Raw genomic sequence first — 23,491 nt, forward strand, 5'->3', positions numbered from 1 at the left:
CCAGTCGCGTTCTGGAACAAGACCAGGTCCGGATAACCGGCACTCCACCGTCTCGACCGCCGATGAATCAGCAACTTGATTCACAAACACAACACAGCTCAGGCGCTGCACTGCACCTGGGGGTACCTGAATGATGTCAAAGCCGGGTCATTGCTTACACACCACATGTGTTGACCTGGTTGACAATGCTGTTCTCACCTCACCCACCCTCGCGTGGGTTTATTCGGTGTCAACCTGGGGGGACCGTTGCTTGCCACCCGCATCCGATACCCGATTTGTTATGACGTTTCTCTGCCCCTCCAACGAGGCTCACAATCTGAGAGATGGTTTTACATCATGAGGAGAGCTGGGGTGTATTTAAGGACAGAGACGAGACACACATCATGCGACACATCTTACTCTTTCAGGCGACATCGTTGCAGCACTGGCCATGGTGGAAAGAACCGCAACCGCACACGCACCCGCACAGACCTACCCCCCGTCTCCGTCCCCGGAGCGGTCGGAGCATCGGCCGAGCCACTCGAGCGCGTCCAGTACCGTGGTGCATGATGATGTCGAGAAACAGAATGTAGAGCCTTCGGCCGAGGATGGGAAAGATCCGAACATCGTGGACTGGGACGGGCCGGATGACCCAGTATGTTCTTATCTTGTGTCGAACTTGTCCGCCGTTCTATAGATAGTTACTGATGAATCGGATTCAGGAATATCCTCCCAACTGGTCGGAAACCCGCAAATGGACCATCACAATCATTCTGGGTTTGATGACCGTCTCCGTAACATTCGCCTCGTCCGTCTTCAGCGCCGCGACGGCGGCCACGGCGGAGCAATTCGGGGTGTCGGAGGAAGTGATGATCCTGGGGACCAGCCTCTTCGTGCTGGGGTACAGCTTCGGCCCGCTGGCCTTCGGCCCGCTGTCCGAACTATACGGGCGCAAGACCCCGCTGTTCGTGGGCTTCTTCATCTTCGCTATCTTCCAGATCCCCGTGGCGGTGGCCCAGAACCTGCAGACGATCTTCGTGTGCCGGTTTCTGGGGGGACTGTTCGCCAGCGCCCCGCTGGCCATCGTGGGCGGCATGCTGGCCGATTTCTTCGATCCGGTGGAGCGCGGCATCGCCATGGCCGTCTTCGCGGGCAGCACCTTCGTGGGCCCCGTGGCGGGCCCCATCGTCGGCGGGTTCATCACGATGTCGCATCTGGGCTGGCGCTGGACTGAGTACATCACCGCGATCATGGCCTTCTTTTTTGGCGGTCTGGGCTTCCTGGTGGTGCCCGAGACCTTTGCGCCGGTGCTGCTGCAGCGCCGCGCGCGGCGGCGGCGCCACGCGACGCGCAATTGGGCGCTGCATGCGCGCGCAGAGGAAGAGCCGGTCGATCTGACAAGTATCGCGCACCGGTACCTCGTGCGGCCGATCCACATGCTGTTCCTCGAGCCGATCCTGCTGCTGATCACGCTGTACATGGGTTTTATCTATGGGTTCCTGTATCTGTGCTTCGAGGCTTATCCGATCGCCTTCCAGGAGATGCGCGGGTGGAATGAGGGCGTCGGGGCGTTGCCGTTCGTCGCGGTGACGTGCGGCGTCCTGGTGGGCTGCGGGATTATCATCACCTTTACGAAGACCCGATTCCAGGTCGTCCTCCGCCGCGAAGGGCATATTGTCCCCGAGGAGCGACTGATTCCCATGATGATTGGGGGAGTGTTGTTGCCGGCGGGCATGTTCTGGTTCGGGTGGACGTCCAATCCGTCGATCTCCTGGGTGCCCCAGGCCATTTCGGGGGGCTTCCTGGGCGCGGGGATCTTGTTGATTTTCATGCAGGTATGGCATCTGTCTCCTTGCCTGTGGGATCCTCGTCAACCAACTAATGGCATGCACGGTTAGGGCCTGAATTATATCATCGACTGCTACGGCGTCAACTCCAACTCGGCCATCGCAGCCAACTGCTTCTTCCGGTCGGGGCTTGGGGCGGGGTTTCCCATGTTCGCGTTGCCCATGGTACGTTGCGTTCTCACTCTTCACTCATGAACCAAGCTGACCTGTGCAGTTCCACAACCTGGGGGTCAACTGGGCGATGACACTGCTGGGATGCTTGACGGCTATCCTGTTCCCGGTGCCGATTTTGTTCTATATCTTTGGGAAGCGGATCCGGTCGTGGAGTCGGTTTAGTCCGAGTGCAGAGTAAATTGTGACTTGATGGCGAGGACTGGTGGTGGCGGGTTCTTGTTCTTGTATATATTGGCTGGAATATGCACATAGGGATTTTGATGGGTGTCTGTTGTTGTGTTCTTGTTAGGTCTGGTGGCTTAGCTACCGCAAAGCATCGATTATATCTTGGATGAGGGACAGCCGGTGCAGCCATCAGATCCGCAGTGACAGGATGAAGTGTGCAGCACGTAGTTACTACCCCAGACCGCACTGATTTGTCCGTCCTTCTACAATACCCCGGGGGGCTATTCACGGCATCTGACCGACCCTACCCAATCACCCCCCATTAAATCCTTGCGATAGCCCCTCATACCGTCCACGTACAGAACCCAGCACACATTAAGTTTAGTGGATCCTCCTTAATCTAACACTCACCCGCTCAAGCGCCCACGGCGGCGGAAAGGATGGACCTACCGGTAAGTTAGTCTAGCCCTGGACTGAACAGGAGTTGCACTGCCACTGCCACTGCCACTGTCACTGGGGTCGTCAACCTGCCATAATTCTCCGCATGCAACCGTGCAAAGAAACTCGAACCCAACCCCAACAGTCAACAGTTTCAACATCCCACATGGTTAATCAAGTCGACCGGAATCTGGCCGGCCCCCACTCAAGCCTCGCGTGTCAAATTTCTGAAGCCCCACAGGACAGGGACTGGACAGGACAGGACAGGACAGGAACTGGACTTGTCTTACTTGGCGCTTGGCTTGGCCTTGGCTGGGCTTGGCTGGGTGAGAGGCTAGACTGAGACGCACCACATGGAATGGACATTGGACAGCGCTAACGTATTCTTCACATCTTGGGGGGGGGGGGCTATAGTAGCAGAAATTATAGGAGAACCCTTACACAGTAGACCCTGAAGTTAGTTAATCCCTGAATCTGATGATCCTCTTAAGTGCTCCGCTCTCCCCACCACTTGACTTTCCTAAAAATCAAATTCACTCTTTCTTCCCTTTTGTTTTATTCGACTCATAGATTCGTTACTTCCAGGATAATGGTTTGGTTCTCTAAAGCTTAACCTACCCAAGACAACGAACTAGAGTTTCCACTCCCCGACCTATACACCCTATCTATCCACACAGCCAAACCCTAACTCCCACCCCAACGCGAAATGAACCCAACCAGCACCGATGGCAACTGCAGCGCCAACAGCGCCACGAACGCGACCTGCCTCACCTCCACCTTCGGCAACTGCTGCTCCGCCAAGGGCTACTGCGGCTCGACCAGCGCCTACTGCGGTGAAGGCTGCCAACCGGGGTACGGCAAATGCAGCGACGCCTCCATCCCAGTGGTCAGCACGACGGGCTCGTGCGGCGAGACGGCCACCCGCAACACCACGTGTTTGGGCAGTGTGTACGGCGATTGTTGCTCCGGGCTGGGGTATTGTGGGGGCAATAGTAGCTATTGTGGTCAGGGGTGTCAGTCGTTGTATGGGAGTTGCAGCGGGAATGAGGGGTCCTCGACGACAGGGAGCACGGCGACGAGTACGGAGACGCGTACAGCAACGGGGACAGCAGCAGCGACGCAGGCTATCTCGACGGACGGATCCTGCAGCAAGGAGGTCACCTGTATCGGGAGTGAATGGGGGGATTGCTGCTCGGGCCATGGCTGGTGCGGCGGGAATGCCAGTTACTGTGGGGTGGGCTGTCAGCCCGACTTTGGGCGGTGTAACACCCAGGGAGAAGGGCTGGGGAAAGGCGCCATTGCGGGCATTAGTGTCGGCGCGGCGGTGGGGGTTCTGCTGGTCGTGCTGGCGTTGGGGCTGTGGTTGTGGAGGAGGAGGAAGAGGAGCTATACTGCTGTGGTGCCGCTGAAGGGGGATGGGGATTCTCTGGGCCAGGGGCAGGTCAAGGGCCCCGTGGAGATGGCCGCTGCCACTGTTGACCGACAACAGTTCCCGGTCGAGATGGGGCAGTCGAGGAAAGTGCCCGTGGAGATTGGGCAGGCGGATGTTACTTATACGAATGAGTTGGATGGCAGGGGGAGAGGCGCGGTGCGGGAGCCGGTGGAGTTGCCGGCTGAGCATCGGTGATGGCGGTCGTGAGGTGGTTTGGTTGATCATCTGTTGGGGGTTTGTGCTAGATCGTTTGGTGGATGCTTGATGATGATAGCTTTGATGAGGTCTTTGTATGGATTGCGCTAATATGTTTGTCATGATTGTATGGCTTCGAAGAGCTGCTTCTTCCATATTTGAGATTGTGCGACGTCATGTCATGGCAATGTCTGTCATTCCCGCGATAAATGTGTCTATGTACTTATTTTTCGCCAGGCCTGGCGATGTCGAGCAATATCTCGCTATGTCTCCACCATCACCGCTGCGCATCCCGCTTGCGCGCCTCCTGCGGCTCTGGCAACCCTCGCGCCGCAACCGACAGCCCCAGCGCCAGCACGACCATCAACACCCAGATCGCATACCCGCCCGCCAACTGCGACCGGGCGCCCAGGGCAAACAGCGTCGTAAACAGCGCCGGATTGAACGCGCGCAGCCCGCTGACCCCGGTCAACGCCAGCGCGTTCAGCGTGCCCAGTACGCGCGGGGACGGGGAGATGTCGTTCAGCGCGAGCTGGATGGCCGTGAAGCTCATGCTGACGCCGCAGCCCAGCACCAGCGTGATGGGCACGAAGACCCAGAACACCTGGACGGCGGCCTCGGTGCCGACGCGCAGGAGCACGTTGCCCGCCGGGCAGGCCAGGAAGAAGAACGGGTAGGCGTAGGCGCACAGCCGGATGACCCCGTTCGAGCCGAGACGCTTCTGCAGCGGTGGGAAGACCAGCAGCAGCCAGGCCGCCTGCGCGGCGCCGTTCAGCCCCATCAGCAGCGAGATCTGGCGCGGCGTGAAGCCGTACCCGCCCAGCTGGGGCGGCGTGAACCAGAAGACCGGGACGATCGCCGTGTACGCGAACGCCAGCACCATGATGTGCCCGTACGTGTAGATGACCGTCCCCACCCCGGGGGCTTGGAGGAGGTCCCACGTCGAGAGCTCCGCGCTGATGGCGGCGCGGGCGGCCGACTCGCCCGTTTCCTCACGGTCGGCGGAGGCGGGGGGTTCCCGCTTGAGGGTTTCCTGCACGAAGAGGGCGCTGGAGATCGCCGCGGTCGCGCCGACCATCGCCACCACCAGGCTCGATAGAGCGTACGGGTAGTCGGCGAAGAAGCGCACCGACCCGAAGACCCCCGGGTACTGGCGGACGGGGTCGGCCAGGCTCCCGCCCAGCAGGGGCCCCAGGAAGATGCCCAGGTTGCCGCTGAAGGCGAACCAGCTGAAGGCGCGGGCCTGCGTGTGGCTCGTGCTGTGCTCGGCCACCATGGTGCGGATGGTGACGATGGTGCCCGCGAAGACGCCCGCCAGGCACCGGAAGAGGATCATCTGCGGGATCGTCTGAGCCAGCCCAAAGAGGCCCGTCGCCACCGTCACGCCGAACAGCGAGAAGACCAGCACGGGTTTCCGGCCAAAGCGGTCGGCCGCCCGGCCCCAGAAGATCATGATAATGGCCTGCGTGAGCGAGAAGAGGGACTCGATGAGCCCGCTGTAGAAGCCGACGTCGGCGTCGGCCACGCCCCCGTTGTCTTGCACCATCTGGCTGACGTAGGGGAAGATCGAGAAGAAGGCGAGCGGCTCGATGACCCGGGCGTAGCACAGCAGGAGAATCTGGCCCATGGGCAAAGGCTTATCTTCGTCTGGGTCCGGCTCGGCGTCGGTACGGCTGCTGGGCGGGAGAAGAGCCGTGGTCTCATCGACGCGGTCCTCTCTTTCCGTCCCATGACTCCCGGCACGCCGGATGGACCGGGGAGGAGATGATGTAGCGGCGACCATCGATGACGGTATGCTTATGGGTTGGTTGTGGAGAGGAAATGATTATTGTTTGTTGCCAGAATGCAAGGATAGCCGGGTGGTTGGTTGATCCGGTCCGACAACGGAGATAAGCGGATAAGCGGTGGACGATAGGCGATAGGCGATAAGCGATAAACGATCAACGATACGGAATATAAGTAGTAGATATGAAATTTGATTGAACTCCTGTAAGAATAAGCAGGACACAGTCAAGAACTGTACCTTTAATCATGAAGAATTAAGGCTTCTTGGGACCCTTCGCATCAGCCCCATCAGCACTACTGAGATCAACCCCATCAGCACCAACAGCAGCCTTTGCACCCGCAGCCTTGTACGCCGCATCAATGGCCTCGGCAATAGCCAGACATCTGACGCGATCTACCCCGGGAATCAAACTGACGGCCTGGGACTCGGGGAGCCGCGGGAGCTCGTCGCGAGGCGGTGCGATGGCGGTACTGATCACCGACCCGTTGTCCGGCGTAAAGGAGGGGTCGTTCTCGACCATCCGCGTCCACTGCGCGATGAGCGGTGCGTCCTCGATCCAGTCCAAGGTCTTGCGGCCCTGGAACTCGTAGCGGTAGATCGTGCGCGGGGGTTCGCCCGTGGGGAAGGGGGCATCCTGGACGGGCGGGCGCAGCGCGGGCACCTCCCCGACCACCTCGCGGTACAGCTGAGTCTCAGTCCCTGCGCGGACGACGCCGTACGCCGGCTTCGTCGTCTGGAACGCCCAGTGCACGGCCGGCAGTCCGAGCCAGACCAGCATCCCCAGGCACTCCGCCTCCCAGCTCTCGCCGGGCAGCCGCAGGACCTCTGGGATCAGGTACTTGACCACCGTGCCCACGCACCCGGTCTGGCGGCAGGGACCCATGATGTACCACATGGCGTGCGAGAACTCCTCGTGCTTCCCGTGGGCGGAGAGTGGGGTCTCCGGGCCCACCGGGACGGGCGTGAGTGTCCATCCGTCGGCGAGGCTTGAGGCCTTGGGTGGGGTGGTTATTTCCATTGTGTTGGGGGTGGTTGCACGGTGAATGCTGAGGGTAAGTGGTGTGTGTAGGAGTCTGCGTTGCTGTCACTGAGACTGATGTTGTGGGAAGTGATGGCCATGGTTGGGAGGCTGCGTGAGGTATATTTATAGACTTGCTGAGGGCTCCTATGCTCGGACCACGGAGGTTGGATCTGTGAAGTTCTCTTTCATACAACAAAGCAACTGAATACACTGAGTATACGCCTAAGATCGCATTGTTGACAGTGTTGATGTGGGTTGATGGTGAGGGGTCACTGCTAGTAAATAAAGGACCGTCTTTATCTATCTGTCAGCAGGCCTGATCGCTTTATCTGCCATTTGCGTGGGCTTGCAGCACCATAAAGTTTTGATGGAGACTTGCATACATGGTCCTGGTTGCGAAGCATTCTGTTCCAGCTTTCCGGGCCAGGATGCACACTTCACCCTACAGTCGGGGCAGTCATTCTGAACCGACCAGTCTGCAGTCATCGACTGGGTGGAAATAGGGAGAGCTACGTTTGATCTCATTACAAACTGGTTCTGCTAGGGAAAGGCAAGCCATGTGACGACTCTAAGGAATAGGTTATTTTGTCTGGGGAAAGACATCTATTCCCATCCCGTACACATTCCATTGACCGATTGCGGATCTACCCGTGATAACATTCAGCAGTATTTGTTCAATGAAGACAGTCCCATAAACAACCCGAGAGAAAACAAAGAGCGGGATTGGTCTTGAATACAAGATCGCAACATTTGAGATCTGACATAGGTGCCTTGCTGGTGGAAGCTATCAATGGAGTTCATTGTCAGCCGAGTGATACAGACAAAACCTACCAAATAAACGCCACTTTTGATTAGTCCACCATGGTTAGACCAAAGTGTCCAGCCTAGATGGGTTGGATAGGTATGCACCCAATGGATAGTTTCATCTAGACAGCTGCAGGCTTCCCAGTAGCACAATGTAGCATTGTTGTCAAGCGCAGGGCTGGAAGCCCTAATGAGCGCGGGGATGGGAGAATGTGTGTAGTCGAGTACCTGTCCCTGAATGGCGGCTACAATTGCACCTAGAATTGACAGAACAAGTATTGAAACACATAATGCATTGTCGACCAAGTGCAGTTCTCGTACGGATACAGGAATTGAGAACGCCACACTGGAACATTGACTTCTACACCGACAGCATTCAACTACTTCAACTACTTTCTCTCCCCACTCCCCACCAACACAACCAGTCCCAAGACCACCAACCCACATCAACCCGGCAACGTCGAAGAGACATCCACCGTCGACGAATTCGCCAAGCTGGTCCCATCCCGCCCGACAGCCTCCACAAACGCCTTGGGATGGTACGCCGAACTCGTAAACGCCGTCTGAAACCCCCCACTCCCCGCCGTCCCCAACCGCACCACCTGCTCCGGCGCCGCCGCCGTCGACGCATAAACATTCCAATGATCCACCCCCGTTGCCCCATTCCAACTCATCCAGAACGTCGTCGGCCCCGCCCCAGCCGCAGGGCTATACATCCTTAACGCGGGGGGCTCACTCGGCACGGCCGACCAATCCGCCTTGTAGGCGCGGTAATTCATAGAATGCTCGTCAGCAACCCCCGCAAAGAACACCGGGGTGCCGTCTTCGAGATGCTCCGAGAAAGCGGGGGTGCTGCCCCACCCGATGAAGGCATTCCCCGACGACAAGATCTGGCAGCTGCCCTGGCTCCACGCCCGGATGCCGGGGGCGGGGGCGTCGTAGCGCCGCAGCAGGGTGGAGGTGTTGGTCGTGTGGTCGAGGGCGACGATCATCCCCGCCGAGGTGGCGGAGGTGTTGCGGTAGTTGTCGCTGCCGTTGTCGAAGAGCGACAGCACGGTGGTGCTGGCGTTCTCGGCCAGGAAGCGCGCATCGTGCTGCGAGGAGAAGTTGTAGTTCGTCTGCGTGAAGGTCGACTGCTTGCCGCCGAGACGCCAGAGGACTGCGCCCGTGGTGCCGGAGAGCTTGTAGATCCCGCTGGTGTGCCGCGCGGAGATGAGGTAGTCGCCTGCGGGGTTTTTGTCAATGGAGTTGAGGTGGAAGTAGTCCCAGGATGTGGCGTTGCTGGTGCCGTTGCCTACGACCGGGTTCAGGCCGGGAGGCGTGTAGGATTCGGCTGGGGTGATGCCCTGGTCGAGGCTGCTCCATTGGAAGAGCACGGCGCCGGTGGCGATCTCGATCTCTTGGAAGACCCCGTCGATCACCCACCCGGGGTTGGCGGGGACGTTGTAGGCTGTCAGGTCGGCGGTGCGCGGCTGGTAGATGGGGATGAGCATGCTCGTGCCGTTGATGACCGAGGACTCGTGCATGTCGCTCATCTCGAGCCCGTTGCCGCTGCGCACCGTGGCCGCCGGGCTGTAGCTGCTGTCCAGGATCTCATGCTGTCCGCGCGCGTAGCCGCCGATCTGCGTGCCTTGGAAGTAACACAGGTGGTCGGATCCGTTGTAGGCGCAGGCGTGCAGGTCTTGGAAGATGTCGGTGGTGGAGCCGTCGGCGCCGCTCCATATCAGATTCTGCTGGCATTAGGGCTGGGCTGGGCTGGGGGGATAGACGGGTTGGGTAGAATCATACAGCATTGGTGTCGTAGATGTAAGGCCCTGGCACATCGCCAAAATATGGGGCAATAAAGATGTACCCTGGGCTAATGAGGCTGTCATTCTTGAGGCTGATCTCAAGGATCGGAGCACGGATGTCGGGTCGCTGGACAGTCGACCAGGTGGTTAGCAGGGGCTTAGAGGGACTACCGGGGCTCGAAGCAACTGACAGATTGGTAGGACGCCCAATTGGCACAATCCACCAGACTAGTAGTAAATGCTAGGAGGGAACCCAGTACCAGCTTCTTCTTCTTCTTCCAATCGACGCCCATGGTGATGCGTACTGTACAAACCCACTACCTATGCCTTTGTGCGGAACCATGCAAAGAGACTACAAAGATTGGCCCAGACAAGACAGAGAGAGGGGTTATAAGGGACCCATGGGCAGAAGCGTCAGTAGATGCTTCACTTCGTGCACGTCTGGGTAAAGAGTCAGGCTGGCCATTGATTACATCAAGACTACCGGAAATTGAGTTCTAGCAACGGCTATGCCCCGCTACGGTACGGAGAACAGGTCACAATGTTCACGAGAGATCGTCTCCTGGAATCGCTGTAAGTCAGGCACGCGTGTCACTGCGCCGGCAGAGGATGGAAAAGGACGAACAGCAAGTAATGTTATCTGCTGCCGCCTCAAATCTCTAAAATATTTTCGAAGATGCTGAGACTTCTGGCCATCTCACCACTATCGTACTGCAAGCCAAAGTGCGCCCAAAAAATGTTGATACCTACGGATTTGAGGGTGAGGGGGTGGGGGGAGGGGGCAGCAAAGTTTGTGCTTCGTGAAACTGGACCCACGATAAATAGTCTATTAAGTAATAGACAGCAACCCCAGTCTATATTGCGGCTGTCAAATCCACGGTTCCATACTTCGCATGGGATTTGATTTTCCGCATCCGGCGATCTGGGACGAGGGCTAACGTTAGATCCTGCTTCACCTGAGTTCACGGGACACGCACTGGTTGGTGGAAATCTCAACCAGCTCACTAACGAGATGTCGGAGACTGCTTGACGTGTGATTATTAACGGCCGGAAATACGGGAGTGTCCGTCGCATCTATCAGCAGCGTGGGTGTGTGCTGCACGCTACATACGATTCGACACCGCATCGCTGGGTCGAGGAGATACAGCGGAAACTCTGCTTTGGTCTGGACAAAGAAACCATTATTCTTACTGTGCGACCCCTTGGATATAAAGATAATGTTACATTGTGATGTGTTTTGCAAAAGCTGTCAAGCGCAAGCACTGTTCACCGATTTGGGAGGTCTGAGGTATGGCATGCACATTCCTAAGCAACAAGGTGGAGAACTCTTTTCCTGGAATGCTCCAGGGGGCCATTCAAATTGGCCTCCAGCTGCTGCTAGTCGTTTGATCTAGGAAACAAAAGAATAAGAAGAATGGGTAGCGCGTCATTGACTACGGGGTGCAATTCCAGCATCACGGAGGCACATTAGCCATTTATTTCGAGAGAGCAACAGTGAACAGTTGTCGTATTCTGTCTCTCATTTTCATTTCTTAATCTGTCCTACTATCGGCACTCATCACTCCTGTCATAGCGCGAGAAATGGCACCAAGCAACGATGCCCACCGCCTGGGACAGCCCAAGCCAGCAGACCGGGTGCTCCTAATCACCTACCCCCGCACGGCCTCCAACCTACTCGTCAAGATGCTCTCCCTGCCCGATCAGCCCAACGTCGTCTCCAACGAGCGGGGCGGCTACTTCTTCTGGGACGCCTTCATGAATGAGCGCGACACAATCTGCAGCCGCCGGCCCGTCGAGCAGTGGGACCCCTCCGAGACCGCGAACCTGCGGCACGCCTTCCAGCAGAACCTCGACTACATCGAAGCCACCTCGCAGGCCGCCCTCACCCAAGGCAAGGTCTTTTTCGCCAAGGAGCACACCCTCTGGCTGGCCGAACCAGCCGCGATGACCCAGTACCTGGCCACGGGTGGCCGCAGCCATCACCCCTCGACGCGCCTGGGTGTGCAAGTGCCCAAATCATACCTCAAGGCCAGCGCCACCACCACCACCACCAGCATCAGCAGCGCAGCATTCTCCTCCGAGAATTTCACCATCCTCCCGGACGCCTACCTAGCCACGTGGCGCCCGACCTTCCTCATTCGCCACCCGGCCCTGGTGTTCCCCTCCTTCTACCGCGCGCTGCAAGGGCTGGAGGAGGAGAGCTTCTGCGAGCCGCGCATGATCGAGCCGTTCCTGGAGCTGCACGCCACGCTGCGGTGGACGAGGTTGTTGTACGACTGGTACTGTGGTCGCGGGAACCCACGGCCTCCGCCGCTGCTGCTCGATGCGCAGGATGTCATCCACCACCCGGAGATTGTCGCTAAGTACTGCGAGCTGATCGGTATGGATCCGGAGAAGGTCCGGTTCACTTGGCACCAGGCGGAGAGGCGGCCGCCCGCGGGGGAGGAAGAGGATCATCGCGCCCGGGGCGAGGCGGTCATGCTCGCGACGCTTAATCGGTCGACCTCCTTGCTCAAGGATCGGACCCCCGCCTTTGTGGATGTCGGGGCTGAGAAGGTGAAGTGGGAGGACGAGTTTGGGAGTCGGGTGGCGCAGCAGATGGGGAGGTGGGTTGAGGATGCCATGCCGGATTATGAGTATCTGTGGCGGAGAAGGTTGCGGGTGGATTGATGCCAGCGTGGGGACTAGTTGTTGTAGGGAAAGTGGTGCAAGCCGTTTATCAGATGCGAAATCAATCTGCTTTGTCAAGGTCTCGCTTTGAATCCAGGATCGACAGATTTGCATGAGGCTGGGGACGTGGTATGTTCTGCTTGTGGCGGATCTCAAAAGTTCAACTTGTCTCAGTCAGTCCCCACTTTAGGGCTAGCTGCGGTTTGTTTTATAGACAACACACACCGATCTGATGGTCGCAGGGGTAAGTTAGAAACACTATGCATAGCAATGAGCCGCTTTTATTGAGCTTTGTAGGAGTCAGTACATCAGATACGACAAGGTTCACCGTGAAACGCAACCCAAAGTATCCGAATTCATAACGCTTTCATTTGTCATTATCTGTTTTACTGTCGAAAAAACATCAATCAATTTGCTACACGAAACAACTGAAAAAGATATGAGGGTGCAATCCCATCCAAAACAAGCATTGAAGCCTCTCAAGCTCAGACGCTGCAGGTGGGCAGGCCGCTCTCTGGTGGTACAGTACGTTAGCACAGTATCCTCTTAACAGACAACATTTAGGGTAAACGGGTCATCGCAAAGGGTAAACATACTGCAATTGCTGGGGACATCGCTTCCCCGCACCCACCAACCCTTGCCAGTCTTGTACCAGTCGCCATTTCTGCAGAGCATCATCGTGTTAGTATAGGCAGGTTGAAGGGGGAAAGGGGGATGGGGTTTGCTAGGTTGGAGAGTTGCAGCGTACCTCCACTTGCACCGGTAATCAACGTTAGTCTGCGCCTGATAGCTTCCGGTCTGGACCACGGGCCATTGGTAGTAGTTGATTTGCTTGCTTGACTTGCAGGACTTTCGGGCCGCAAGGTGGACGTCGATGTCGTCGGAGTCGACGTCGGCTTCTTCGGCGGAGGGTAGGGCCAGGGTCAGGGGCAGTAGTGCGGTCAGAAGGTAGATTGGGGACTTCATGGTGAAGGAGTAGGAGTTGGGATGTTTTGGTTCTGAGTAGAATGCTTTGTTGTGGTGATGATGATGGTATTGTGTGCTGTGTTCTTCTTGTCTTCTGAGGTTAGGGTTACTCGAGGCTTTTATACCTCACTGAGGCGAAATCCAATACCATTGATATCTTTAGGTCTTGGTAGCCACCTCCCATGGCCTGAATTGCTCAGTCTAGATCCCCATCTAACCTGGTTCTTAACGTCGGGTCTATTCGTATCCGCTTTTAGGCATTCGATCGTTCGTATCGAACCCAGTGATCCGGGTCTACGACACGGGAACACAGACCTTGCTTCAACCCCATCACAAACCCCCAGCCAGCACTGCCTCCAAGGAAGTACACGTTGCAGAGCCCAAGCAATTGGAAGCAGGGTGATCTATTGTGGCTGGCGACGAGCTCTCCCCGGAATGAAGTGTGGAATACGAATGTCCAAGAATAACCCTTTTTTGCACCGACTTCCGCGGCAGGTGTCAGGCATCTGAGTTTGAAGGAATGCGGAACCTACAAGCGCAGACAAGCTGCAATGATCTTAGTGCAACACTTGGATATCGCTTACGAGTTCTTCATAACCTCAGAGAATATGGTAGGCGCTAGAGGTATGAAAACCATGATTTCTTCACGACAAGACCGTTGCCGAAGTTTCAGGCTGATAATCCCAAGCTTCTGTACGCTCAATTTGTCTGAGAAAAGGGTCCCGCTCTACCTCTCTATCTAGGGTCTAAGTATATGACCTTCATCAACTAATTGACGGTTTAACTAATCTTCGAGTCCTGCAACCGACATTGATCAAAGACAATAGAACAGCACCCAAATTTACTCACTCTGCCACGAGCCCAAAATCTAGACACAGGTAGTTCGTGTCTTCAGCTCCATACCCGTGTTATGAGGTCCCCACATCGCCTCAAATCTAAATCGTTCCACCGTTGGGGACGAACGTCTGTTCCCAGCCAAGACAAGACGCCAAGAAGTCCGCCCCGGATGCCCCGGATTCGGCCCAGTCTGGGGCGGTCCAGAATCTCTAGACCTCGAGCCAAGGCTTTCCGTCCAGAGATCACCAAGATCGATGCCCCGCAGTATCGCATGAAGCTGGATCCCTGGATCCAGATAAGCTGAGCTGTTGTCAATGGCAGTGTCAGTATCAGCGGCTCACACTTCCGGACCGAGTCCCCACCATCTCAGTCATCTACTCATTCTGTCAAGCATTCCAGACGTGTCGGCCACTATCCAAGGAGTGATATGGTGATTTTCACAACTTAAGGGTGAGATCAGGCTAGTCACCGCTCATGACTCCGTAAGTTATTTTATGGGGGCATTGGTCGACGTCTGACTATTGTCCTTTAGGAGAAGCAGCACTGTACACAGAGAGAGCGATCTATTCGGGAATCTTTGCCCCACCTTTCCTGCCCTCAAGACGGGGCCAGCACCTACAATCACACATGCCCCCACACCTCATCCAACGCTAACTTTGGGGACTTATCGTAAAGAGAGCGATGAAGCTGATCGACCGGTAAACAAAGGCCACGAATCTACGGGCCAGGAAAATACACTTCACGGAAAGACTTCACACAAGGGTATTGACCGCATGGCATATGCACTGTGTACGCTGAGTTCTCACATCACCGTTCCTGTGCCGCAAATCCGATCACCCGGTGTCGTGTTCGGGCCATACACGGGTTGGCTCCGTGGGACATACATATGTAGAACCTCGCTTATAGCAACACCCTCAGCCGATGGGGAAGCCACTGAAGATTCTTACTGAGTAGATTGTGGATCGTTGCATATTCATGGGGGCCGAGGGTCGCTTACGGACCAACTCCTTGCCCCTTGTTTTAGGGCTAACAATGCCGTTGGATTTTGGCTGACAGGTGGACGCAACTAAACTACTTCGGAGGCTTTTCCCCGGCGATCGGCATCCACCACAATCTATCTAAATCGGCAATCGGGCGTCGTGGTCCAGGCATACGTATGCTACCCGCTCAATGGGGGAACATGTTTAAGGGCACGGGAGAACTGGGGTCGATTGCTGACTCGTTCGGAAGAGCGATCGAGAAGGGATGACCGGCATGACTGATTCATGTTACACTGTACATATATTACACTGTGCCGCGGCATATGGGCCATGTCTTCAGAGCAAGACCTGATCCAAACATGGTTGCTTTAACCTCCATCCTGCAGGTTCTTCCTCTGCTCCTTGCCACGGCACAGGGCCAGCTCTCTGGCCGTGTTGGACCCTTGACGACCGTGGCGGAGAAGAACGCCACCAGAACGTGCAATGTGCTCGACTACGGTGCCGTTGCAGACAACGCAACAGACGTCGGACAGCCCATCATCGATGCCTTCGCGGACTGCGGACGAGGGGGCGTCATCTACATCCCACCCGGCCACTACCTCCAAACCACCTGGGTGCACCTCACCAATGGTAGTGCCTTTGCCATCCAGCTAGACGGAATCATCTATCGTGGAGCCGCCCCTTCTTCGCAATCGTACATGTTTGAGTTCTCCTCCAGCAGTGATTTCGAACTGTTCAGTTCGACCTCGCGCGGAGCCATCCAGGGCAACGGATACCTGTACCACCAGTCAGGTAACTTCGTGGGCCCGCGACTCCTCCACGTCAGTGGGGGATCGAACTGGTCGGTGCATGACCTGGCGCTTGTCAACTCCCCAATGTTCCACTTTGTTATCCAGGGTGCTACTAATGGTGAGGTGTGTAATATGGCAATCCGCGGTGAGGATCATGGAGGGCTCGATGGGATTGATGCCAGCGGAACAAATATCTGGATTCATGATGTGGGTGTTTCCATTATGTTTTGCTGATGGGACAAGGTACGCTGCCAAGGTTTGATACAGGTCATGGTACGAATAAAGATGAATGTGTCACAGTCAAGGTATGCGCCCCCGCAAATTCGTCAATGCACTTTGTTGGCTAACACTGCACCTTTGACAGACGGGGTCGAAGAATATTCTCATCGAGAGCATTTACTGCAACAGCAGCGGAGGCTGCGCCATGGGATCCCTGGGCGCCGGAACGAACGTCAGCGATGTCACCTATCGAAACGTCTACACATGGTCATCCAACCAGATGTTCATGATCAAGAGCAACGGAGGATCCGGGGCTGTGTCGAATATTCTCTTCGAAAACTTCATGGGTGAGTTGGTCCTGCCTCACTAGCCCGAAACCCTAGCCCTAGCCCTGAACCAGCAATCTAACATCGATGCCAACCTTTCTAGGCCATGGAAACGCCTACAGCCTGGACTTCGACACAGCCTGGAGCAGCATGTCCACGATTGAAGGAGACGGCATCGCATACAGCAACATCACGTTCCGTAATTGGAAAGGCACCGAGATCGACGGCGAGGACCGTCCGCTCATCAAGGTCAAATGCCCCGCCCTGACGCCCTGCACGGACCTGGCGATCGAGGAGTTTGCCCTCTGGAACGAGGAGGGTCACTATGCGCTGCACGTCTGCGAGCACTCGTACGGCTCGGGCTATTGTCTTTCCAACGCGACCGTTCCAGTCACGGGCACCGCGGGAGGCTACACCACAACGCAGTATATCAACACGCCCCCGACGGGCTACTCGGCCACCACCATGGCAGAGGACCTTACGACGGCCTTTGGAACCTCCGCTTCCATCCCGATTCCGACAATCCCAATTTCGTTCTACCCGGGCTTGACGCCGTATAGTCCCCTCGCGGGGGCTTATGCCTTTGCTTCGAGTAGTGCTCATCCTTCAAGCAGTGCGCTCCCGTCCTACAGAAGGAATGCGACAGCATCGGCCAGACCCTCGACTCCGGCTCAATCGTCGACTCCAGCCCACCAGATGCCGACTTCTTCTTCGGTGGGTTTGGAGTCCTCAGAGCCGCCATCCGCGTGTTATTTTGCCACATCCAGCCCGGATGTCACAGTGGTCCTGTCAGCTTCATCATCAACATCCACTGGCCCGGGATCTTCAGATCAGGATTCGCATACAGAGCAGCGCGCATCGCCGCGATCGCATGGGTTGGGTGGGCAGCACCTCCAATTCCACCAGCACCATGGAGGTCGTCATCCGTACCATTAAGGATTTACCTCGTCTCTGAGGAGCTAATTCTGTGTAATATAATTTTCCGCATCTATAGATTTGATCTCATAATCAATTGACGTATTTCTATGGAGGGTTCTGTAACTGCCGGCTCAGGCCATAAAGGCTTAGTTAGCCGATCATCAAATCGATGCTCTGATCCTCTATCTCCTACTATACAAAGAGATCGCCAACTTTTACCGGTACTTACTAAGCTGAGATCCTATAGTTCTATAGTAGACAAATCCACAGAGCGGATCACTGCAGGGCTCGATATCAGGGCACGTGCTGCCTTAGCGCTTACTGCATGCAGTGCTGCGTTATCTCATCGTCGTCAGCAAGAAGCCGCCACTTCCGCCACTTCCGACCCATACCCCACCACCTCAGGCTACCATCATCATGTCGCTACGACGCAGGTCGTGTAACGCTTGCTTTAAAGGCCGACGAAAATGTGATCTTTGCTATCCCGTCTGTGAGAATTGCATGAGGACAAAGAAGAACTGCCAATATGCATACCCGCCTAGGCCACGGGCCCGCACCAACGAACTACTAACTGCGTCAGACGAGATATTAGGTATCTCGTCAACAACGCAGGCGAGTAACACCGTCCTGGAACTAGAGCTTCTGAAGTCACCCGCCGTGGCTGTTTTGGATGCATCCGACCAAGACGCTGTGTTACAGCTTCCACTGAGTTTCACACCAGGTACATGTACCCCGGACATCACGCCGGAGAGTATTTCATTTTCCGCCACATCAAGACTCGTAGGCACCCTCGGCGAGGTGCAGCCAATCCAAGGCAGCACACGGTCATGGCAGTGGGTGATGGACGAGCTGAAATGTTACCCGGGGGAATTTGCCCAACGGGGTGAGACGATCTTCATCCACCGTGACCTGTACCGAGACGAGATGCCACAGCCTATCCGGACAGCCTTTGGTGTCTGTTCTTCCTTCTGTCTCCGTTCCGAGACGACGAACCGGGAGATGGCATTCCGCGTGATCGACGCTGAAGTCTCCGAGCTGCTCCAACCCCCCACCGACCCAAGTTCGAGCTCTGGTTGCACGCTATCTCCGCTCCGAACGGAGCTCGCGCGCCTCCAAGCACTACTGCTCTACCAGACCATCCGCCTCTTCCACGGCAACCTGCCACAGCGGATCACGGCCGAACAGCAGGGGTCGATGCTCATGACCACGGCGCTGAAGATTATAGTCCGCGCGCAATCCGAGCCGGAGCTTCAAAGGCCGAATACCCGACATGCTTGGGTCCTTGGCGAGTGCATCCGACGCACAGCTCTCCTCGTGTACTTTCTCTACGGAGTCAACTCGGTGTACCGAGAAGGCATCTGCGTGGGACTGCATACGCTGCGGCAGTTGCCTTTGTCGGTAGAGATATCATCCTGGGGCGTGGATGGTGAGTGTGCAGTTCAAGGGGACCAGGAGCATTGGCGCGGGGAGAATGCGGAGACGCTTTCCTACGAAGCGTTCCTGGCGCGATGGCTTGTTTCGATGCCGCGGCGGCTAAGTCGCTTTGAAAAGTTGCTGATTGTTCCGTGTCAGGGGCTGGAGGCTGCTGAAGCGTTTGAGGACCTGGGGGGTTTGGTTGCAGAGTCGATATGACCTTTGTTGGCGGACTCCGACTGTGTCTAGAAGACACATAGATCTAGTTGTCTCTGCACATACGTGCTGTTAAGGTGTCATCTCGTCTCTCGACCCCCACCACAATTTACCTAGTTGAATAGTTATGCAGACTGAAGACTAAGTAGTTCAATAATGCTAAGACCACCCAAACTTTCCATTACTATCATGCCTCGGCGGAATGACAAGCGATCGCGTCAGTTCTCCACATCTGGTAGAGGTTTTCCTTTCCACATGTTGTCTGGCTCTTTAATGGATAAGTGTAATTGGGCATCGAGTAGATTTTGAATGGGTTTCATGATAAAGCGATAGCCTCGAAGCTGGAAAGGGGTGATGGGCACAGTATCTTGATGTGGCTGGTTTATCAGCTCCGGGAAACTGTTGAACATCAGTTATCTATCGAGGCGGATGTTGCGTTGCCGCCGCTAAACCGTCTTGGCATGCCGATCGGATGGCTTTCCCTGGTGGAAGAGAGCTTGTGGATAAGACTGTTGGCGAGGCTATCAAGGCCGTGAACATCCTGTTGGTCAATGACGCGTGATACTCGCGTAACAGAAATGGTATCGGCGATATGATAGGCATCAAGGGATTAAGCTTGAAGCCTCTGTGATTAACACTGCTCAACCTTATCCCTACCTTTCCCAGCAGCAGCATTGAGAGCCCGAAGCATATGTATCAAGTCCGATACCCACGCCTACGCCCACACCCACTCTCCGTACAGATGAATGCTTGAACTGCTAAGAACCACCGGTACAATGACTGCCGCCGCTCTTCTCCTAGCGACACTTCCAATCTGCGCCTTCGCGTCGAGCGTGGCCCATGTCTTGAATGTGCCATACTATGTTCCCTCAAAGGTCGAAGTATGCAATCTACCTATCCACCATTCCAAAGTCTCTCTAAGGGATCCATGAATCTAACCTAACGATGCATAAATTTAGTTGGCGCATGAATTCAAAGTGCAAGAAGCACTTCCGGTGACCGTCCTCACATCCCAAGAGGCAGTCATTACAGCATCGTGGATCAACAGCACCGTTTCTGATTTCTTGGTCCAAGACGACGTTTACACCAAGGGTTTTTTTTACGGTAAGAACTTTGTACTTTTGCTCCGAGCGATGACTGATTCCTGTTAGCGTTCTACTTCCAGGGTCCCGAAGGTCTTACCCTGGCTGGTGACGCAGACTCCCTGCTTAAGACATTCGGTACCAGCCGGGTATTCTGGGCTTCATCACAGCACAATGCAACCCTTCCAGACGGCCCCTACTTTGCGACATCTTCGGGCCTGCACCGCGCCTGGCGCCTCTATGACGATTATACTAATGCGTTCGTCCTGCCGACCATACCATCTGCTAACGACATCAACACCTATGAAGTCCTCCCTGCAAGCGGCGGGGACCTTTACGGAGCGATGCAGGTTGCCGTGCCATCCAGGCTGTTCTACAGGCCTACGGCCGAGCAGCCTCTTGCTGGCTATCGCATCGGCGTGAAGGACCAGTATGACATCAAGGGTCTTATCACAACTTTTGGAAGCCGCTCATACGCCGCGACGTATCCTCCATCGAATGTGACGTCCGGAGTCATTCAGCATCTCCTCGACCAGGGCGCCGTTGTTGTCGGCAAAACCAAGCTGTCGGTTTTCGCCAATGCGTGGTTCAGCATTGCGGAGTGGCCTGATTATTCTTTGCCTTTTGTAGGTGTCATTTAGCCCATTGGGATAGATCGCTTTCATAAGACTAATGGAAGATAGAACCCCCGCGGCGAGTCATACCTCATCCCCGGCGCCTCTTCTGCGGGCTCGGGTGCGTCCCTCGCCGCATACGACTGGCTGGACATCACCATTGGGGAGGATACCGGCGGCTGTAAGTCGGACCACCTTACTCACTAAAAGCCCGAAAGTATCTACTATGGCTCACACCGCAACGTCGCCAGCGATGCGCTTCCCCGCCGCGCAAAACGGCGTGTACGGGATTCGCTCCACCAAGAACAGCACCAACAACACCGCAACCGTGTTTGGACCCTTCGACGTCGCCGGCCATTTTGCTCGCGACGTTGACTCCTTCAACACCTTCGGTGCCGTGATGTACGGGCAGTCCGGCTATAAGAACTACACCAAGTTCCCCGCGAAGATCCTCTACCCTCGGGAGTATTGGGCGAACATCAACCCGAACTACACGGCGCCGTGCGAGGAATACGTCCAGAATTTGGAAGCATTCCTGGGCGTGAACCGGACTATCGTCGACAGCAATGCGCTTTGGCATGAGTACTCGGGGAGTAACGTGAGCCTGGCGGATTATTTCGCGAACGTAGGTTTATACCACGACAATACCCCTCTTGCCTACCTACCTACGACGCGGCTGACCCGAAAAAAGCTCATCCCCTACGTCTCGGGAACGTATAACTTCTCCCTCAATTTCAAGAAAGACTACTTCGCGAAATTCGGCCGCTATCCCTACTCGACGCTCAACGCGGCCAGCGACCCCTCCTTTACCCCACAGAACGCGAGTCTAGGCGAGATCGGCCACGCTCTCCAATCCGAGTTCCAGACCTTCTACCGCAGATACTTCCTGTCTGCCAACGAGGAAACCTGCTCCGATGCCATCGTAGTCTTCCCCTTTAACGGCAACGGCGGGATCCCCTGGTATCGGGACAGTAACATCAGTTATACCGTGGCGGGCAGCGCCCCGGCGCTCCCGGGGTATATCAGCTGGAACTATCTCTCTGTGATGAACGAAAGCCCCGAGGTGGCGGTGCCGGTGGGGACGGTGCAGTATCACAGCCGGGTGTCGCTGGTGGAGGAGGAGTTTCCGGCTACGGTGGAGATCCAGGGGGCGGTTGGGTGTGATTTTATGCTGATGAATCTGGTGCGGGCGGTTGCGTACGAGCAGGGGCTGAGGAAGGGAGTGCGGACTGGATCGAGGATGTATTGAGTTGGCTGGATTGTGTCTGAGGGTGATTTCACAAGAAGTGTTGTTTGAGTGCTGAGCAGGTACAGTAAACGTCTTTACGTCTAGGTAGGGCCTGCGGGCTGCGGGCTGCGGGCTGCGGGGAGCCCCACTTTTGCCCGCCACCTCCGCAAACACCAGATGCTTGCACCGCAGAGCTTAATAATGCATCTATACAAAGAAAGGAGCAGATACGGAGTATAGAGTTTCGTATTACTTCATCTGAGAGCCATCCCCAAAGTACCTATATGTACACCTAAGAACTATATAAAGAGCCACGTTGCTCATCCAAGTGGCCCAAGATAGCAACTGAGCAACCCTCCTCCCGCACAGCCCTAACTTAAGTTTTCCCACGTCCATCCATCCAATCCATCACACAAAGACCTCTTCCTCGAAGCTCAGCGAGCCATGACCAAGACAATCACCATAATCGGCGCCACCGGCACCCAAGGCGGCTCCGTAGTCAGCGCCCTCCTCTCTACGCAGTCAACCTACACGACCATCCGCGCCATAACCCGCCACCCCACCAGCGCCGCCGCGCAGACCCTGGCCGCAAAAGGCGTGCAGCTCATCCCCGCCGACCTGCACGACCCCAGCTCCTTGCAAACTGCATTCGCCGGCACCCACGCCATCTTCGCGGTGACGAACTTCTTCGAGGCCCTGCCCACCCACGGCGTCGACGGCGCCATGGCGCTCGAGACGCAGCTGGGCACCAACATCGCCACCGCGGCGGCCGCCACCGCGACCCTGGAGCACTTGGTCTGGTCGACGCTGCCGGACTCCTCGGCCAATACGGCCGGCGCAGTGATCGTGCCGTACTACGAGAGCAAGCGCCGCGTGGACGACTTTATTGCCCGAACCCTGCCGGGGTTGTGGGCCAAGACAACTTTCCTCTGGGCTGGGTGGTACAGTGCCAATATGCTGCTGCCGTGCTTCCAGCCGATGAGGGTTCGGGGCGCCGCGGATGACGGGTTTCTGATGTTGACGAATATTGACCCCGCGACGAGGATTCCGGTGGCCGGGGATGAGAGGGTTAATGTGGGGTTGTTTGTGAAGGCGGTTTTGGAGCAGCCTGACAGGACGCTGCCGGGGAAGGTAGTGGCGGCGATTACCGAGTATCGTGCGCTGAGGGATGTGGTGGGGGCGTTTGGGAGGGCAAAGGGGGTTAAGGTCAGGTGTGTGCAGGTCGGGAGGGAGGATTATCGGGCGTTGTGGCCGGGGCTGGCGGACTTGATGGATGTGTCGCACTACTATTTTCAGGTTACGGATGGGAGGTCGTTCACTGTGGTGGGACAGGAGAAGGAGGTTCTGGGCGCGGAGGATCTGGGAGTGGAGGGGTTGGTTGGGCTGGAGGAGGCTTTTGCTGGGGTGTCCTGGCTGGACTGACTCATCTGTCCTTCGGTGATGTATTTGGCATGCTGGGATGTTTGAGTGGATGCTTGGGAGTTGTAGTTATTGAGCTGGTTATAACGACAGAGGGAATCATTTCCGATAGTGAGAGCAAGAGGCACTCTTACTTTCAGGCCCGGTTACCTTGAGTAAAACTCCCCGGTGTGTCCTCAAG

At 56.2% G+C, this 23,491-nt stretch overlaps 11 protein-coding genes across 11 annotated transcripts; 7 read left to right on the plus strand and 4 right to left on the minus strand.

Annotated features, from left to right (window-relative positions):
• Positions 1 to 430: 430 nt before the first annotated feature.
• On the plus strand, positions 431 to 2,178 carry BO82DRAFT_297582 (MFS transporter; the record flags this gene model as incomplete). Its single annotated transcript, XM_025631953.1, has 4 exons — positions 431 to 634; positions 702 to 1,814; positions 1,878 to 1,991; positions 2,041 to 2,178. The coding sequence occupies 4 exons, from the start codon at positions 431 to 433 to the stop codon at positions 2,176 to 2,178; spliced, it is 1,569 nt and encodes a 522-aa protein (XP_025486087.1).
• A 1,125-nt stretch (positions 2,179 to 3,303) lies between these two features.
• Positions 3,304 to 3,867, plus strand: BO82DRAFT_243388 (uncharacterized protein; the record flags this gene model as incomplete). The annotated part of the gene is made up of 1 exon (XM_025630809.1): positions 3,304 to 3,867. A coding segment is annotated over one exon (564 nt), but the record flags the coding sequence as incomplete, so codon positions are not given.
• Positions 3,868 to 4,368: 501 nt separating this feature from the next.
• Positions 4,369 to 6,197, minus strand: BO82DRAFT_11084 (MFS transporter). Its single transcript, XM_025629811.1, has one exon. The coding sequence runs from the start codon at positions 6,011 to 6,013 to the stop codon at positions 4,508 to 4,510; it is 1,506 nt and encodes a 501-aa protein (XP_025486089.1). The 5' UTR covers positions 6,014 to 6,197; the 3' UTR covers positions 4,369 to 4,507.
• Positions 6,198 to 6,269: 72 nt separating this feature from the next.
• BO82DRAFT_369828 (uncharacterized protein) lies at positions 6,270 to 7,034 on the minus strand (the record flags this gene model as incomplete). Its single annotated transcript, XM_025637186.1, has 1 exon — positions 6,270 to 7,034. The coding sequence occupies one exon, from the start codon at positions 7,032 to 7,034 to the stop codon at positions 6,270 to 6,272; it is 765 nt and encodes a 254-aa protein (XP_025486090.1).
• Positions 7,035 to 8,138: 1,104 nt separating this feature from the next.
• BO82DRAFT_323131 (arylsulfotransferase family protein) lies at positions 8,139 to 9,962 on the minus strand. The gene is made up of 3 exons (XM_025632787.1): positions 9,823 to 9,962; positions 9,630 to 9,758; positions 8,139 to 9,571 (listed from the first exon to the last, which is right to left on the minus strand). Exons 1-3 carry the CDS (start codon positions 9,922 to 9,924, stop codon positions 8,288 to 8,290), a joined length of 1,515 nt encoding a protein of 504 aa, XP_025486091.1. The 5' UTR covers positions 9,925 to 9,962; the 3' UTR covers positions 8,139 to 8,287.
• A 1,228-nt stretch (positions 9,963 to 11,190) lies between these two features.
• Positions 11,191 to 12,498, plus strand: BO82DRAFT_359663 (uncharacterized protein). The gene has a single exon (XM_025636624.1). The coding sequence runs from the start codon at positions 11,213 to 11,215 to the stop codon at positions 12,299 to 12,301; it is 1,089 nt and encodes a 362-aa protein (XP_025486092.1). The 5' UTR covers positions 11,191 to 11,212; the 3' UTR covers positions 12,302 to 12,498.
• Positions 12,499 to 12,786: 288 nt separating this feature from the next.
• Positions 12,787 to 13,267, minus strand: BO82DRAFT_369831 (uncharacterized protein; the record flags this gene model as incomplete). The annotated part of the gene is made up of 3 exons (XM_025637187.1): positions 12,787 to 12,815; positions 12,898 to 12,965; positions 13,050 to 13,267. The coding sequence occupies 3 exons, from the start codon at positions 13,265 to 13,267 to the stop codon at positions 12,787 to 12,789; spliced, it is 315 nt and encodes a 104-aa protein (XP_025486093.1).
• Positions 13,268 to 15,443: 2,176 nt separating this feature from the next.
• BO82DRAFT_379253 (RGase E) lies at positions 15,444 to 17,375 on the plus strand (the record flags this gene model as incomplete). The annotated part of the gene is made up of 5 exons (XM_025637677.1): positions 15,444 to 16,086; positions 16,143 to 16,180; positions 16,240 to 16,441; positions 16,524 to 17,012; positions 17,188 to 17,375. The coding sequence occupies 5 exons, from the start codon at positions 15,444 to 15,446 to the stop codon at positions 17,373 to 17,375; spliced, it is 1,560 nt and encodes a 519-aa protein (XP_025486094.1).
• A 357-nt stretch (positions 17,376 to 17,732) lies between these two features.
• On the plus strand, positions 17,733 to 18,970 carry BO82DRAFT_348376 (Zn(II)2Cys6 transcription factor domain-containing protein; the record flags this gene model as incomplete). The annotated part of the gene is made up of 2 exons (XM_025633826.1): positions 17,733 to 17,930; positions 18,024 to 18,970. The coding sequence occupies exons 1-2, from the start codon at positions 17,756 to 17,758 to the stop codon at positions 18,968 to 18,970; spliced, it is 1,122 nt and encodes a 373-aa protein (XP_025486095.1). The 5' UTR covers positions 17,733 to 17,755.
• Positions 18,971 to 19,743: 773 nt separating this feature from the next.
• BO82DRAFT_437078 (amidase signature enzyme) lies at positions 19,744 to 21,912 on the plus strand (the record flags this gene model as incomplete). The annotated part of the gene is made up of 6 exons (XM_025641166.1): positions 19,744 to 19,848; positions 19,927 to 20,071; positions 20,119 to 20,675; positions 20,733 to 20,844; positions 20,915 to 21,288; positions 21,355 to 21,912. 6 exons carry the CDS (start codon positions 19,744 to 19,746, stop codon positions 21,910 to 21,912), a joined length of 1,851 nt encoding a protein of 616 aa, XP_025486096.1.
• Positions 21,913 to 22,170: 258 nt separating this feature from the next.
• On the plus strand, positions 22,171 to 23,428 carry BO82DRAFT_387724 (NAD(P)-binding protein). The gene has a single exon (XM_025638330.1). The coding sequence runs from the start codon at positions 22,336 to 22,338 to the stop codon at positions 23,311 to 23,313; it is 978 nt and encodes a 325-aa protein (XP_025486097.1). The 5' UTR covers positions 22,171 to 22,335; the 3' UTR covers positions 23,314 to 23,428.
• The last annotated feature ends 63 nt before the right edge of the window (positions 23,429 to 23,491 follow it).

The sequence above is a fragment of the Aspergillus uvarum genome (assembly GCF_003184745.1).
Source record: "Aspergillus uvarum CBS 121591 unplaced genomic scaffold BO82scaffold_101, whole genome shotgun sequence".
Classification (NCBI taxonomy): Eukaryota; Fungi; Ascomycota; class Eurotiomycetes; order Eurotiales; family Aspergillaceae; genus Aspergillus; species Aspergillus uvarum.